This window comes from Myotis daubentonii, chromosome 10, assembly GCF_963259705.1.
Source record: "Myotis daubentonii chromosome 10, mMyoDau2.1, whole genome shotgun sequence".
Classification (NCBI taxonomy): Eukaryota; Metazoa; Chordata; class Mammalia; order Chiroptera; family Vespertilionidae; genus Myotis; species Myotis daubentonii.
Window position 1 is genome coordinate 38,786,827 of NC_081849.1, and position 15,847 is coordinate 38,802,673.

The 15,847-nt window shown below is 50.6% G+C and overlaps 1 protein-coding gene across 3 annotated transcripts in view; it reads right to left on the reverse strand.

Moving 5' to 3' along the window:
* ZNF777 (zinc finger protein 777) overlaps positions 1-15,341 on the reverse strand; it is a 32,235-nt gene extending 16,894 nt beyond the window's left edge. Inside the window, exons 1-4 of one of the 3 annotated variants that reach the window (XM_059712118.1) lie at positions 15,096-15,341; positions 8,150-9,001; positions 6,525-6,651; positions 3,864-3,977 (exon numbers count right to left, since the gene is read on the reverse strand). In XM_059712118.1, coding sequence (XP_059568101.1) covers positions 3,864-3,977; positions 6,525-6,651; positions 8,150-9,001; positions 15,096-15,326 — 1,324 coding nt within the window. In that variant the 5' untranslated portion in view covers positions 15,327-15,341. Of the gene's footprint in view, positions 1-3,863; positions 3,978-6,524; positions 6,652-8,149; positions 9,002-14,010; positions 14,245-14,351; positions 14,986-15,095 lie in introns of those variants that run through there. The other 2 variants (XM_059712119.1, XM_059712120.1) reach the window with 2 other exon arrangements.
* Positions 15,342-15,847: the final 506 nt, after the last annotated feature.

Sequence of the window (15,847 nt, forward strand, 5' to 3'; positions counted from 1 at the left end):
ACTAACCCCCCTGCTGGCCTGGTTGTAGGCAGCCATCTTGTGAGGGCATGAAAGTTAATTTGCATATTACCTCTTTATTATATAGGATACATATATATATATTTTAAATATATATTTTATTGATTTTTTTACAGAGAGGAAGGGAGAGAGATAGAGAGTTAGAAACATCGATGAGAGAGAAACATCGATCAGCTGCCTCCTGCACATCTCCCACTGGGGATGTGCCCACAACCCAGGTACATGCCCTTGACCGGAATCGAACCTGGGACCTTTCAGTCCGCAGGCCGACGCTCTATCCACTGAGCCAAACCGGTTTTGGCTATAGGATATATATTTATACACACACACACACACACACACACACACACACACACACACACACTTGTTATTGCTCCTTACCCAAGGATATTTTTCCATTAATTTTTAGAGAGAGTGGAAGGGAGGGGGAGAGAGAAAAACACTGATATGAGAGACACATTGATTGGTTGCCTCCTGCATGTGGCCTCAAGCCTGCAACTGAGGTGCATGCCCTTGACCAGAATCGAACCCTGGACCCTTCACTCTGCAGACTGGTGCTCTATCCACTGAGCCAAACCAACTAGGGCTATTATTAAATTTTTAATTTTGAATAGCTCCTTCCTATCCTTTTTTTAAAAATAAGCATTGTACTTTTGTGTCATAGATGCATTCACTTTAACTCTCTTAGGATTATATAAGTCTGTATGTACTTAAACTCTCTTTTTCTCCCTCTCTGCATGGTCTCTGTTGTCTCAAAATTTATTTTTTCTGGCTTTTTCCCCTTTGGTCTCTGTATATTAGAGGCTTTTCTCGAATGTCTTGTGGTTCTTGGCTGTCCATTTATATTAAAGTGGAACACTCAGAAGGGAACTGAAAATTTGGTGCATTCAGGTAGCGTTTGCTGACTATGCACCTCCCAGTAAGATGATTTCTTTGGGTCATTTCAATGGGAAATTTCTTGGATGGTCCCAAAAGTCTCCCTATAAAACTCTTCCAATATCCCACCCTGAGGGTTTAATCCTGGATGCCAGCGTTATTTTGGGAGAGAAGTTAGGGAAGAAGGATGGTGATCTCAACATCTGGTTATCAACTCTTACTTATTCCCTTATTTTCAGCATGGGAAATTGTGCCTGGTGCTCATGTTCAGAGACCCTCTTGTTCATCCTCTCCAGAAAATGTTTTGGTCCTCTACCAGGGCTGGGAGAGGCAGAGAACAGAATTGGGGGGAAGCAATGAAGAGGGTAGTGCCTTAAAGGCCTTTTTAAAAGCTGTTCCACATTGCCCAGCCAGCGAGCGTGACCTATGAACCAGGAGGTCATGGTTCGATTCCCAGTCAGGGCACATGTGCAGGAGGCAGCTGATCAATGATTCTCTCTCATCATTGATGTTTCTATGTCTCTCTCCCTCTCCCCTCCTCTCTGAAATCAATAAAAATATAAAACAAAAAATAAATAAAAGCTGTTTCACAAATCCTAGTTTAACCTGACCTTTACCCCATCTCCAAAGATACCTGAAATCTCTGGTACTAATTCCTGAGTCCTGAATGTGGTTGGGTGGAGTGAAAATCACGTTTTTGCTCAGCTTTCCCCAGTATCAATTTTGGATGCAGCTTTCTAAATCGGTCATCATCTAGTCACTTGCTTTCAGGCTTCCAAAATCTAGTTGCTGTTGTCTCCTTGTCCATTTGTTTGAAAGTTCCTTCACTCTGGTTTTAGTAGGATTTGGGGGGAGATGGGGTAAACACATGTTCAATTCGTTAAACCCGTCATTATTCACACATTTTTAAAAAATTTTTTAATGAATAAGAATACATGTTCACTTCAGAAAATTCTGCAAACTACCGAAAAATGTGATTTTGGTATGGTTACATCCATTATTTTTTCCCTTTTGTTTACATCACTGACTTCATGTTGTATTGACATTTTCCAATTCTTCATCATTAACTTTCCCATCAAAATTTCCAATAGGCTTTAGCAATCCCCACCTTAAGCAAACAACTATGGAACTATGAACATTCTCAATTTTCTGGACTTTTCCTCCTGGGTATACCGCTGGGTCTAGCTCAGGGCTGGCTTCGCAGCCCCCTTGTAAGGGAGAAGACGCATGGACAGACAGGTTAGGGGCGTGTCTGGGGCTCTGGTAACTGCAGATTCTCAGAACAACTCTGCTTTCCAGAGGCCAGGGCCTCTGGTTTCACACAGAGGTGTGAGATCAAGGCCAACCCTGGAGCACAGTTCCCATGCTCTCCCCTCCTCCCTCCCGGTCAGGCTCCAGTGGCTAGAGATGGTTAGTGGGACAAATGGCACATTCCCGCCATACAAGGCAGCCTCTGTGAGGCTGCAACTTCCCACAGAAGCTCCAGCCATGGATGTGTATGTGCCAGAACAAACTGCCCAGAGCACAGTAGGTGGGGTTCTTTGCTTTTCAATTCTGGCCCCAGTCTGTAGGAGGCCCACCTGTGAAAAGGGTATGACAAGTGGACAGAGGAAGGGGAGCGATACTCTCATTCCAGCCGCTGCAACTAGATGCTAGAAGAGCAGCACCTTGACCACAAGACCACACTGGAACATCCAAATCACCTCTCCCATACTCTCATTCTTGGCCTCACAACTCTTTTTCCTTATTTCTTCTACTCTGAATCTCTTTATTTGCACACAGCCCTTGTTTTTGGATGTAACCAAACATTTCATATATATACTTACTTTCCTCCAAGCAAAAGATCACTCTGTCACATGCCACACTTTGCCCCAACCCCCCATTCTCATCTACTTTTAAATTCATCTTTTTGTCTGCCGGATTAATTCAGGAAAAGCCACTCCCTTTGATTCAAATCTCCAGGCAAATCTTGAGAGAGTATGGCACTGTTTTCTCTAAAACATGCCAGCACTTATTTTTCCACAGGGTCTGTCATTTCCGTAAGTGACCTTTGCTCTTAGTCCATGGGGATGACAACCCTTCATGTTTCATCTTGGGGCCAGTTTATAGGTCCTAGAATCAATGACATTTCCTCAAAATAAAACCTGACTGTCGGCCCCAATGAGATTACCTTCCACGATCACCAGTGACGGCTGGCCACGAAGGACAAGGACCTGCTTCCACTGAAGACAAGTCATGCAAGTCCAAAGGTAATTCCAAACCAGAAGCTCCCAAAGTGAACTACACACCATGAAAGCACCACAGAGTAAGTGCGCAAGCTACCAAATGCCCGGTGTGGAAAGGACAACGCCCCACAGAATGACAACAGCTGGTGTTTACTGGGCCATCACTATATGCCAGTCACCACACAGGCCCTACATATTAGTACCAATCCTATTTAACAGATGAAGAAATGAGGCCTCCAAAAAGGCCGAGTAACTAAACTCACACTGCTGATCAGCAGACAAACTGGGATTTAAACAAAGGCAGCCAGACACTTGAGCCACATGGCCAGTCCTCTCTGCTGCCTCCATCTAACGCCCTGTATAGACACTGCCCTGCACATTGGAGGATGTTTCAGGTAAAGCCACGTCTGTCCCTAGTCCACTGACCAGCTACAGGATCCGGATGTGGCCCTTCTCCAGGGAGCTCTAGCATGTATGAGCACCCTGACAAGTGCCCATCTTTCTTTCAGTTCTTGTTTTGTTTCCTGTAGACTGAGGTGACACTCAGTTATGACAAAACTCCCTGAGACAAGGAACCCAACAGCAGACCTACTTATCAGCCTGGTGATCAAGGAGACCCCAGCACCTGCAGATGGACCTCCTTCCTGCATGCAGTTGGCTAACATATCTGACCAGGGTTTACACTGGATTATAACTCTGAAAGATCTAGAAGGCAGATCTCTGGGCTGCCTGGCAGCCACTCACCAGCACTGGGGTCTGCAGGCGGTTCGCCCTCCTCTGAGTCTTCTTGCTCCTGCATGGCTGGCCTCTCCCCACGCTCCATCTGTGACATGAGGTCTGGTTTAGAAATTGCATAGTCTGGGAAGAAGGAAGGAAAGAAGGTATAATATGGGGTGAGGTTGCACTGGATGCTGCCAATGTGTCACCTGTGTGAATGTGATTCCACGGCAGCTCCCCTAATTTGCAGCTAACAATGTTGGAAAAGAAATGAGCCAAGTTTCCAGCCCTTTTCTTGGGGCCCACTGTGTGTGTACATGTGCACATGGATGTGTGTGTTAGCCATGTACTATGTCCTCCCATGCGGGGTCCGGTAGTAGGGCTCTACCTGCCACCAACGAAAACTGGCTCTTTTGTCATTGTCACACCTGTTATTCAGGTTTTTCATGACAAAGGCACAAGATATTTAAGTTTTTATAAAGTACAAAACTATCCAGATAAACTCTAGAAGCCATAACATAAAACACTGATAAATTTCCTTATATTAAAAAAGCTTAAAGTTATTTGGAAATAAAGTTAAAAGATGAAGAAACATGGAGAAAATATCATTACACACACACATTTGCCATATGTAAAGCAAATGGCTAATATCCATAATTATATATAAAAAGTCTCTACAATTAGTAAAAAATAAAAAAGCAGATAATAGGTAATTCATAGAAGAATGCAAATGGCCAGTAAACACATGAAATGATAAACAAGTTCACTAATCATCAAAGAAATACAGATTAAGATAATGAGGTGTCATTTTTCACCCATCAGAAAAGACAAATATTTAAAATAGAAGAACATCAGTTGGTCCAGGGTGTGGAGAAAAGGCATTCTCACACACCATTGCATAAATATACAGGGCCTCTGGAGGGCACTATAGCAGGGACCATGATATTATTGTAAATGTGCATCCTCTTTACTCCAAAACCCACTTCTAGGAATCTGTGCCAGTGAAATACTTCTAAGTGCACAGACACACAGAGATGTTTTATGGCAACACTCTAACAGGGAGAAGACAAAATCCAGTGGTTGCCCATTAAATGCCCAGTGTTCATCTTCCCAAGCAAGCCTATGTGTGTTGACATGAAAAGCTGTCTGTGACCTGCCGTTAGATGAAATGAGTGAAGGATCCCATTGATGCAAACCACAAACTGCATGTGCACGAGTGCAAGCATCGTGTGTTATGTCTGCATGTGCACAAAAAATATGGGAAACTGCCCTGACCGGTTTGGCTCAGTGGATAGAGCGTCGGCCTGCGGACTCAAGGGTCCCAGGTTCGATTCCGGCCAAGGGCAAGTACTTTGGTTGCGGGCACATACCCAGTAGGGAGTGTGCAGGAGGCAGGTGATTGATGTTTCTCTCTCATCGATGTTTCTAGCTTTCTATCCCTCTTCCTCTCCCTTCCTCTCTGTAAAAAAAATCAATAAAATATATTTTAAAAAAATATGGGAAACCACGCAGGCCAGTGGGTTTGAGGTGGTTACCTCTGGGAAGTGGTACTGGTGCGAGGGTGGGGGATGCTCTTTATTATATAAATCTAAATTGCTGATTTTTCACAATTATGTATGTACTTTAAAATGAAAAGAAAAAACAAATTAAAAAGAGGAAAGTTATCCTATGAAGAGATGTGTATGAAATTACCAACTCTAGCCATAACCGGTTTGGCTCAGTGGATAGAGCGTCGGCTTGAGGACTGAAAGGTCCCAGGTTCGATTCAGGTGAAGGGCATGTGCCTTGGTTGAGAGCACATCCCCAGTGGGGGGTGTGCAGGAGGCAGCTGATCGATGTTTCTCTCTCATCGATGTTTCTGACTCTCTATCCCTTTCCCTTCCTCTCTGTAAAAAATTAATAAAATATATTTTTTTAAAAATTACCAACTCTAGCAAGAATCAACATTTCTATACAACAGTGTGTTTAATATTTTTAAACTTTTTTGTGTGCCCAAAAAGTTCTCCATATCAGAGAAAAGGATACACATAAAACTATAGTTGTCCTAGATTTTCATCTTTAAATATTCTTATTTAATGATATTCTTACTTAATGAAGACAACAATAATCCCTAGACTTTGGGGTGAGAGAGAGCTCAGTGAAACTGACTTCCTGGTGGGGACCTAGGACCGCCCTGGGTCACAGCCCCTCTCTACATAGGGGGATGGGAACCTAGGGGACATAAGCCCTCAACAGATGACAGTGTTCGGTCACCTGAACAGTAAAACAGGAGTGCTCACCTCTGTTCCTAACTCCCTTATTGAGGATGAGGAGGATTAAGTAATATGATTCTTGTAAAGCACCTTACATTTGCTTAATAACAGTCTGCTGGACAAACTAATTTTAAAATATACATATAGGGCCCATGGGGAAAATAATACAAGGTGAGAGACCCCAGAGATCCGAGTCTGCCTTCTCCTCTTGCCCCAGTGGCTTTTCCAGGACCACTTCATGAGCTGTCCTGATCTGGGATGTACTGATATACTTAAGTATATGAGCACCCGTTTTTCTAATCTCTTGTGTTCTCTTAACATTCAGTTTCCCTTGTTCTCAACTACTGGTAGTGCTGGAGTTCAGAACTCCCAACGGTTCCAAATGAACCTCAAGCTTGTGTCAAGGCAGCCCTGGCGAGTGAAGCCCTCTCCTTACCCATGGAAACCAGAGACTCGTAGTTGCCCCTCATCACGTTCTTGTACAGCTCCTTCTGCCACTCGGACAGGTTCCCCCACTCCTGCTCCGAGAAATGGACGGCGACATCATCAAACGTGACAGGGACCTGAAACCACAGGACAAGCTCAGCTGGGACCCACTGGAGGGTTGTCACAGGTCCTCGGCTGCCAAATCCCAAGGAAGCAAATGGCCGCAACCCCCTGGCCTGGTTCAAGCACCTCTTCTTAGGACAGGAGTGGGAAAGGCCCCAAAGCATGGCCTGGGATGTGTCCAAGAGGTCTAACCAGGCTTGGGCCACTGTTCTGACACCACAGAGTAAGGACCTGATCTTGTCTGGTTCTTTTCCTCGCAACGGGATAGCCCTCACTGCTGTAAAGCCTGGTGTGCAGACCAGCAGCAACAGCTAGGGAACCTGCTAGAAATGCAGGCTCTCAGGCCCCACTGTAAGCCCACTAATCAGATTCTGCTTTTAATAAGCAACCCAGGTGATTCACATACACAATAAAATTGGACAAGTGCTGGCCTCAAGAATATAGTCCAAGTTCTTTCCTAAAGGCTGGGAAAAGCGGCAGCAGCACAAAAAACTGGAAAGAAATCTGGTCCACATTCATATTCTTACAGAATCTTCTGGAAAATAATATTAAAACCTAATGTTTGCCCTAGCTGGTTTGGCTCAGTGAATGGAGCGCTGGCAAGCGGACTGAAGGGCCCCCAGGTTCAATTCTGGTCAAGGGCAATATGCCTGTGTTGTGGGCTCAATCCCCAGTAGGGGGCGTGCAGGAGGCAGCCCATCAATGATTCTCTCATCATTGATGTTTCTCTCTCTCTCTCTCTCTCTCTCTCTCTCTCTCTCTCTCTCTCTCTCTCTCTCTCACCTTCCTCTCCGAAATCAATAAAAAAAATTTTTTTAAACCAAAAACCTAATGTTCTCGTGTTTTTAGGCTCCTTCTTGAAATCATATTATTACTGGCATTAACATGATTTATAAGTCAACTGATAAAAATGTTGAGTTCAGCCTAGCTGTGTGTGGCTCAGCTAGTTAGTGCACCAGGGGGTTGAGGTGCGATTCCTGGTCTGGACACATGCCTAGGTTGCAGATTTGATTCCCGGGTGGGGGCAAGTATGGGAGGCAACCAATTGATGCTCCTCTCTCTAAAATTCAGCGAAAACACAACCTCACATGAGGATTGAGAGAAAAAAACAAAAAAACATTAAGCCCAACCAAGCCCCATACTATTTCCCGAGTTCTCCCTAGTGGTGAATGGCTAATTCACACTCATGAGGACCGACTACATCTCTATACCTGGGCCTTTGCTCTGTGCTCTCACCCTCTCAGACATCATGGACTGAACGCCCTTCTAAATCAACACTTCTGATCACTAGGACCTTCCTCTGATCTATTAACCTATGCTTTTAACAACAGGAGAAATAATTTAAGGGTGGTGTGTCCTGTTCTTAATAAAGCGATGCTGAAAACCAACCAGGTATCATTATATTTTTTTCTTCTCAACCATCACTTTCCCCTTCTTTTACATTTAACTACATTCCTAAAACATATTCTAATTCAGATCACTCCTTGGGAGCCCCAGTTGGGACAGGGTTACCTTGGGAACTTCTCCATTGTTGCCTGGGGGCAGCCGCAGGATCCAAAAATTCCTGTTTTTCAGCAGGTTCTCCATGTTCTCCAGCCGCCTCTGCAGCAGCCCGTACTCCTGCAGCAGGGTCCCCAGCACAACCCATTTGCTCTCCAAGTGGTTTGCAAACTCCACAGCCGTCTTCTCACAGTCAGCTATCTTTTTCTCATTTGTCCCGGTCCGTCCCTCCAGCGTCAGTAGCCGCATGGCCTGGGCCTCTAGTTTCCTCTCCACCGCTTGGACAGCAGCCCACACGGCCAAGCGAGTGATCTCCGCCGTTGGGAGTGGCGTGTCCTTCTGGGCTGCAGAAGAGATGTGGAAGGGGGTTTCCTTTTGGGAAACTGGGCTCTGGAGCAAGGGGTCCATGTCAGCCTCGGGAATTGTGGGGGAGAGGGGAAGGGGGTCTTTCTCAGGAACTTCAGGGGAGTGGAGTGAGGCTTCCTGGTGGTGGGCGGAGTGAGAGAGAAGTGAGATTTCTTGTTCAGCAGCACATGGGGGTGGATACCGGGTCTCTTCCTGGGAAGTCAGGGGACCCTGGAGCTGTGTCTCTTGCTCAGAGGCTGCAGGGTACAGGAGTGAGGGTCCCTTCTGGAGGATGTGCGGCATGCGGCTGGAGGTCTCTTGCTTGGGGGTGAGGGGTAAGGAGCCTTGCCGGGGAACAGAGGGAGACAAAGAAGGCATTTCTTTGGGGGGAAGAACACGGGACTGGAACAGGGCTTCTCGGGGGAGTCCAGCAGGGGCCTGCCGTGGCGTTTCTTCTGGCAGGACATTGGGGAATGACAGAGGCGATGAGCGCTGGGTCTCCATGTCCAGCTGTTGGACCTGTTCAAGGAAAGGGTAGGAGTAAAGGCCAGTCTACAGCTAGCAAAATAAATGCCAAAGATACACACATTAATAGGGCACTGATAGCAATGTGTTCTGTGGATATGAATCTTCCTGAAAACCTAGCACTCATTCAGACATCAATTAAAAAACCATTAACAACAAATAGAAGATGGTTATGCCACCTTCTTCTCTTCGTAGAGCCAGTTCCTTTTTCACAATATACTTTTCATGGGTACCATCTTAGGAGTTGTAGTGTTGGAGAGGAGAAAGGGTACTGGTCTTGAATTAGAACACGTGGCTCTCAGGCCTGTCCACAACTATTTCTGCCAATGTCATTCTGGCCCAGTCATTTTACCCCTCTGTTCTCCGTGTCCTCATCCATCAAATGCGACACATCCTGCTACCTCACTGAGTTGAGCATCTACACTAATAAAAGAGAAACATGGTAATTGGTGTACGACCGCTACCCTTTTCATTGGCTAATCAGCGAGATATGCAAATTAACTGTCAGCCAAGATGGCGGCCGGCAGCCAGGCAGCTTGAAACTAACATGAGGCTTGCTCCCGACCTGTGGCTGCAGGCCTCTGAGCAGGAAGTTTAAGAAACATTGTAACAAATACTGCCGGACTTCAGCAAGCAGATTTGCAACATTGTAAGCAAAGGCCAGAAACCTAGTTTCAGCCGTGGAGGCCTAAGAGCTGGAGCCAAGCATCAAGGTAAAGCTGGGCCAGAATAAAAAAAAAAAAGAAAAAAAGGAGCGTTTGGGAGTTCAGTCACCCCCAGCCTGAAAACAGCCCTCAGCCCCTCACCCAGATTGGCCAGGCACCCCAGTGGGGACCCCCACCCTGATCCAGGACACCCTTCAGGGCAAACCAGCCAGCCCCACCCGTGCACCAGGCCTCTACCCTATATAGTAAAAGGGTAATATGCCTCCCAGCACCGGGATCAGCGGAGCCAAGAGGCCTCCCGGCACCGGGATCAGTGTGACAGGGGGCAGCGCCCAAACCCCCTGAGCAGCCCTGCTCTGTGCCTGATATGGGGGAGCTCCCCAACGCCCCCCCCACACGGGCCCTGCTCTGTGTGTGATGGGGTAGAGCCATAACCTCCCCATCGGCCCTGCCCTGAGTGTGAGAGTGGCGGCGCCCCAACCCCCTCATCGGCCCTGCTCTGTGGGTGATAGAGGGCAGTGCCCCAACCCCCTGATGGGCCCTGCTCTGTGTGTGACGGGGGCAGTGCCCCAACCCCCTGATTGGCCCTGCTCTGTGCGTGACAGGGGGTGGTGCCACAACCTCCCCATCGACCCTGCCTTGAGTGTGACAGGAGACGGTGCCCCAACCCCCCAATTGGCCCTACCCTGAGCGTGACTGAGGGTGGCATCACAACCTCCCAATCTGCCCTGCTCTGTGCATGACGGGGCGGTGCCCCAACTCCCCAATCGGCCCTGCTCTGAGCCCGACCAGGGGCTGCACCTAGGGATTGGGCCTGCCCTCTGCCACCCGGGAGCAGGCCTAAGCCAGCAGGTCGTTATCTCCCGAGGGGTCCCAGACTGCGAGAGGGCACAGGCCGGGCTGAGGGACCCCCCCCTACCCCCCGAGTGCACAAATTTTTGTGCACCGGGCCTCTAGTTCTTTAATAAAATAAAACCCTGGAAAACGACAGAGCAGAATTTTGTCAATGCCAGGCATGGTTCCTATGCCGACTCCCAGCAAGGTGAGAGGTGATGTCAGGTGAGGCCAGTGCTGTCAACTGACCTATCTCACAGGTAAGTCATCTGGCCCCCTGCTTCTACTCGAATTGTCAATGGTGCCCATATTCTTTTCCCCACTTTGTCCAATAGTGAAGACACACAATGACCTTAAGTTTTACTGACCATTTGATAAAAGCTGAACTGTTGACTTACCAATAAAATTCTTTAGAGTTTTATGGTGTGGGTTGGCTTTGACATGTTATATGGACACAGCCCCTACTGGAGGCTGAATGGCCTTCTGCTCTAAGCAAGGAGACTGGCAGAGGCATGGCATTTCAACACTCCTAGGGAGGTCCCTTGGGCAGATGGTCTACTTCATGGTCTGGGTTCCTCCCTATGGTTTGTGAGGTGGGAAATGAGGAAGAGGCCTGCCAGGGCTGGAAGCAGAGCTAAAGTCTGCCAGTTTTGTTATGCATGTCAAGATTGGAGGGGATGCCCTAGCTGGCTTGGCTAAGTGGATAGAGCGTCGGCCTTCGGACTGAGGGGTCCCAGGTTCGAGTCTGGCCAAGGGCATATGCCTGGGTTGCAGGCTCCATCCCCGATAGGGGGTGTGCAGGAGGCAGCTGATCAATGATTCTCTCTCATCATTGATGTTTCTATCTCTCTCTCCTTCTCCCTTCCTCTCTGAAATCAATAAAGAAATATATTTTTTAAAACATAAATAAATAAATAAAAATTAAAAAAAAAAAAAGATTGGAGGGGATGAGAACCCAAATAAAGACTGATTCCTTTTGGGATTTCAATTAGTCATACTCTCCCTGTTCCCCACCTTGACACAACCATGTTGAGAGAATTCTTTTGTCATCAGGGATGTGAAGCCAACATCTGCATGATGAGTTCCCCATTTACCTATCCAGACAACCAATAGCTTTACTGAAACTGAACAGAATCTCTCCTATAACAACGTTTGCCCATTTCCTCATCAGCTTCCTTCAATGAATCTACCAAATGCCAATTACTATGCACCAAATACTAGGGATCTTTAAAGTAACTGAAATCCCCATTTTCTTTGTTTGAAAATTAACATATCCCTTGTGTCCAGTCTGAGATATAGTATGTGCTTAATAAATGGCTGGTGAATGAATGAATAGTATAAACTGTCAAGTTATGAAAAAAATTATTAAGGTAAATAAAGTTCTTTCAGTCTTGTATCAAAGGTCATCTAAACCTATTTATACTTCTATTACCATCTTTCTTTTCTCTGTTCATTCACTTATGAGTCAACTAACTAAGACACTATTACATTTGTAAGCCAAGGATGAAAGGCGTAAGACTTTATTCTGGCAAGAGAATTCGGAGGTAGTATGATACAACAGCTCTACAGCTAACCAGACAGACATGACAGCTATTTGTAGGGAGATGCCTAACGATTACTCCACATTTATGTTCATGAATTGTGTTAAACATTTTAAAGGGTTATCTCATTTAATCTTCAGGAAACCCTATGAAACAGGGACTACTAGAATTGTTATCCATTCTTTGCACATGAAGACCCTGAGGCAGAAGAGCCTAAGTAATTGCCCAAGGTCACAAAAGTGATCTGGCTCCTGGGCCCGGGTCTCAGTTCACATTGTAGGTCACCTCCAAATCTTATCTATCAACAGAGGCAGCTGGTTAGTGCTCTGAATCCTTTTTTACCTCTGCAATTCAGAAGCTTGGACGTTAAACAAAGATCTCTGGGGGGGGTCCTACGGTGGGGGAGGTGGATGGCCCTTCTGGAAAAGACATTGCCATTTAAAGCTGGGGTCAGGGATCCCTTTGAAAACCTAATGAAAGCTGCGGATTCTCCCCCTCAAAAAATGCACATGGGCACATACACAAAATTCTGCAAACACTTTCAAGGGGTTCACAGACCCCTAAAGCTGAGGGCTCATCAACAACTAAGCCACCTCTCAACTCTTCACTCTTCCCAGGTGAGAGGGCAAGACTGGACGGCCCTCTGGGACGGGAACCTCAGACACAGGGAAAGTGACTAGCGTAATGCAACACAATAGGCACATTATGGCCCCATCCTCTGAGGGGATTAGGGCATTTGCCTACAAGTAGTAGGAAGAAGGGAAAATCCCCTGGGGGCCAAGTTAGCCTCCCTGAGTAATTCAGGGGTTTAACCAAAACAACGAAAACAAGCCCAGTACAGTAAATAAATCCAGCAGAGTAAGACATCGTTACCAACTAGTCTAATCAGAGCTCAAAGGAAAACATCATTTCTTTGCTTTCTATTATTCGACTGTCTCTCTCCATTTCCGGATTTGGAAGACTATGGAGGGATGAGGGGGTCACAGGAGCATGTCCCCTCCCCTGCCCCCAAATAAAGGCCCCTTGCTATCTTTGCATAATGGCTTTATATTACCTTAAGCAGAGAGAAGTGGCCCAAGAGAGGGATGTAAATATTACCTCTAAGATTAATAGGCTGTATTCTCCAACTGTAGGGGAGACAGAATTCTTCTGAACTGTATTGTATAGGATTTAACTGTCCCTCCCTACCCCATGTCTCCGGAGTGAATGGGGTCTTTAGGATTCATGCCATGTTAGCAGAAAAATACATAACCTTACATGTCTGATTTATAAAGAAAGCTGTGCTGTTGTGATGCACCCAGAATTATATGGGGCCCTGCAGACCTAAGCCTGGAGGTAGACATTTTTAAATCCTCATTTCAGGTTATTTTACAAAGAGTTTTATTATCATTATTTAAGAACCGAGAGGCTCTTTAGAAAGCCGTATATCCGGCCCCCTTCCTGTGCACAACGGGAAACTGAGGCTCGGAGGCACCGACTCCCATGCGGCGATCCCCCCAGAGCCGCTGCCGCGCCTCCAAGAGGTGGTCTGCGGGGAGGTTTCCGGGCAGATCGTGGTGACTGGCCGCCGGAAGAGTCACATCAGCCCCCAAACCCTTAGGAGCGCGCGCCCCACACCCCATCCGTCTAGACACCCAAAGTTCGTCCCGGGCCCTCCATACGCAGAGGCTGGAGGACGAGATGCCGAGCCCGAGGGGCACAACACCGCCTCCCCCCAACCCCCCCCCCTCCGCCCCGACCGCCCGCCCGCGACGGAGACGCTCCGCTGGGCGCCGCCGGGCCCCCGACCCGGCCGCCACCCCTCCCCCACCCCGACGGGCCGCGTCCACCCAGCGCCGGGCCCAGGCCCGGAACCCAGGGGAGGCCGCCGCCGGGGCCGCCCCCCTCCCGTCCAGGCCCGCGGCCCGGGAGGCAGGCATTTCTGGGGACGCGGGCACCGAGCCACGATGACTCGCTACGTGACCTTGGGGCAGGCAGGGCAGGTCGCCGCCGCGCGTCCGAGCCTCAGTGTCTCCGCTCCGCGAAATGGGGAGAGCCGCGTCAGCGCCGCGGGGCCGAGCTCTGCGGAAAACGCGCGGCGGCAACCCCGACGGACGCAGCGCCGGCTCCGCAGGGAGCGCAGCGCGCCGCCCCGGCGCCCACCGGCAGCCCGCGTGCGTGCCCGGCCCGGCGCGTCCCCGCAGCCTCGCCCGGACGGCGGCCGGCGCCGCGGCCCCGCTCCGTCCCGCAGCCCCCCCGCCCCGTTCAGGGGCGCGCGAGCCCTGTCCCCCACCCCCGCCACGCCGCCGCGTTCCCGTCCCTTACCGAGACCCCGGGCCGGGCCGCCGAGCCCGGGACGCGCAGGCCGTCCCCGGGGCCCCGAGTCCGCGTGTCCGTGCGCGCGCGGGCCGCCCTCACCGCTTCGGCCATGGCCCTGCGCGGTCCGGCCCGGCCCGGAGTCGCCGCCGCCACCGCCGCCGCGCGGCCCCACGCAGGCCGGCCCCGGCCTCGCCTCGGGCGCCGCCCGCCCGCCCGGCCTTCCTCCCCCGCCCGGGCTCGCGCGGCCGTCGGGCCCGGCCTGCTCGGGGCGGGCGGGGACGGAGCGGCCGAGCCCGGCGGCGGCGGCGTCGGAGCGGGGCGCGCGGCGGGGCGGGCGGCCCGGCCGGCGGCGTCCGGCCTCGAGCTGGGCCCGGCCCTCAGCACCGGCCCCAGGCCCGCGCGCGGCCCCTGTGCGGCCGCCGCTGCGACCCCGGCTGCGGCCCCGGCCCCGGCTGCGAGCTGCGCTGCCGTCCCGGCGCCGCTTCAGCAGGGGAGCTGCACCGCAGCTGCCATGTTGATACAAACTGCATCCTGGGAGGCATGTCCCTCTCAGGCCGTTTAAAGAGAAACACTCCGGGGCTCGTCGGAGGCTGCAGGAACCCAGACAGCTCCATCTACAGCCGGTAGGAGCGAACAGTGTCGAGCGAGCAGCCAGGCGGCGACGGACACGCCCTGAGCCCCGGGCCAGCCCGTCGTGCCGCCCGGGCCGAGCCGCCCGGGCCTCCTCCCCCTCGGGCCCCGGCCTCTCACCTGGGGTCCTCGCCGGCCCGGCACCCTACGGCGAGACCGGGCGGCGGGAACGCAGAGGAGGAAGCGGAGCGCGCAGCCGGGGCGACGTGGTGGGGTCTGGAGGCGGCTCGATTGGCTCCGACAGCCTTCCCCCGCCGGCTCCCCGGCGCCTCTCAAACCCAGAACCCTTTCAAACCTGCGCTCACAAAGGGATCTCCGCCGCCCGTCACACCAGAGGCAGCCCCGGCGCATGTGACCAGCTCGGTGCAGCCGGGGTCCAGGGCCGCGCCGGGGACGCGGGCTGCGCTTCCAAGGGGAGCCAGGGGGCCGGGTGCCCGAGCGAAGCGCCCGCGCGCGGTGTGTGACCCGAAAGGGCGGAATTCCGAGAATCACGGGGCGACGGGGCCGGCGGGGGCCAGACCCGTCCTGGGGGGGAAACTGAGGCCGGGCGGGAAGGCACTTGTTTACCCGGAGCCGCAGTCCAAGTCCCCGGTGTGGATGCTCCCTCCACCCCTGAGCAGGGTCCCCCACGCCAGGGTGGAGCTGGGAGTTGGCGACTCCTGTACCTGCGCAGGTTCACTCACATATTAATGGGACATCTACCTACAAGGGAGCAAGAACTGGAGTTGAAATGAAGAAGAAAAAAGGAAAGAAAACGTATAGGCAGGCCTTGTGGTTACAAGCGATGAGAAGACAGCTGGGGCTAACTTAAAGGGGAGGGGGGGGGTAATATTTGTTCCCCTAAGCCTTAGGGTCCCGACCCCTGAAAATAC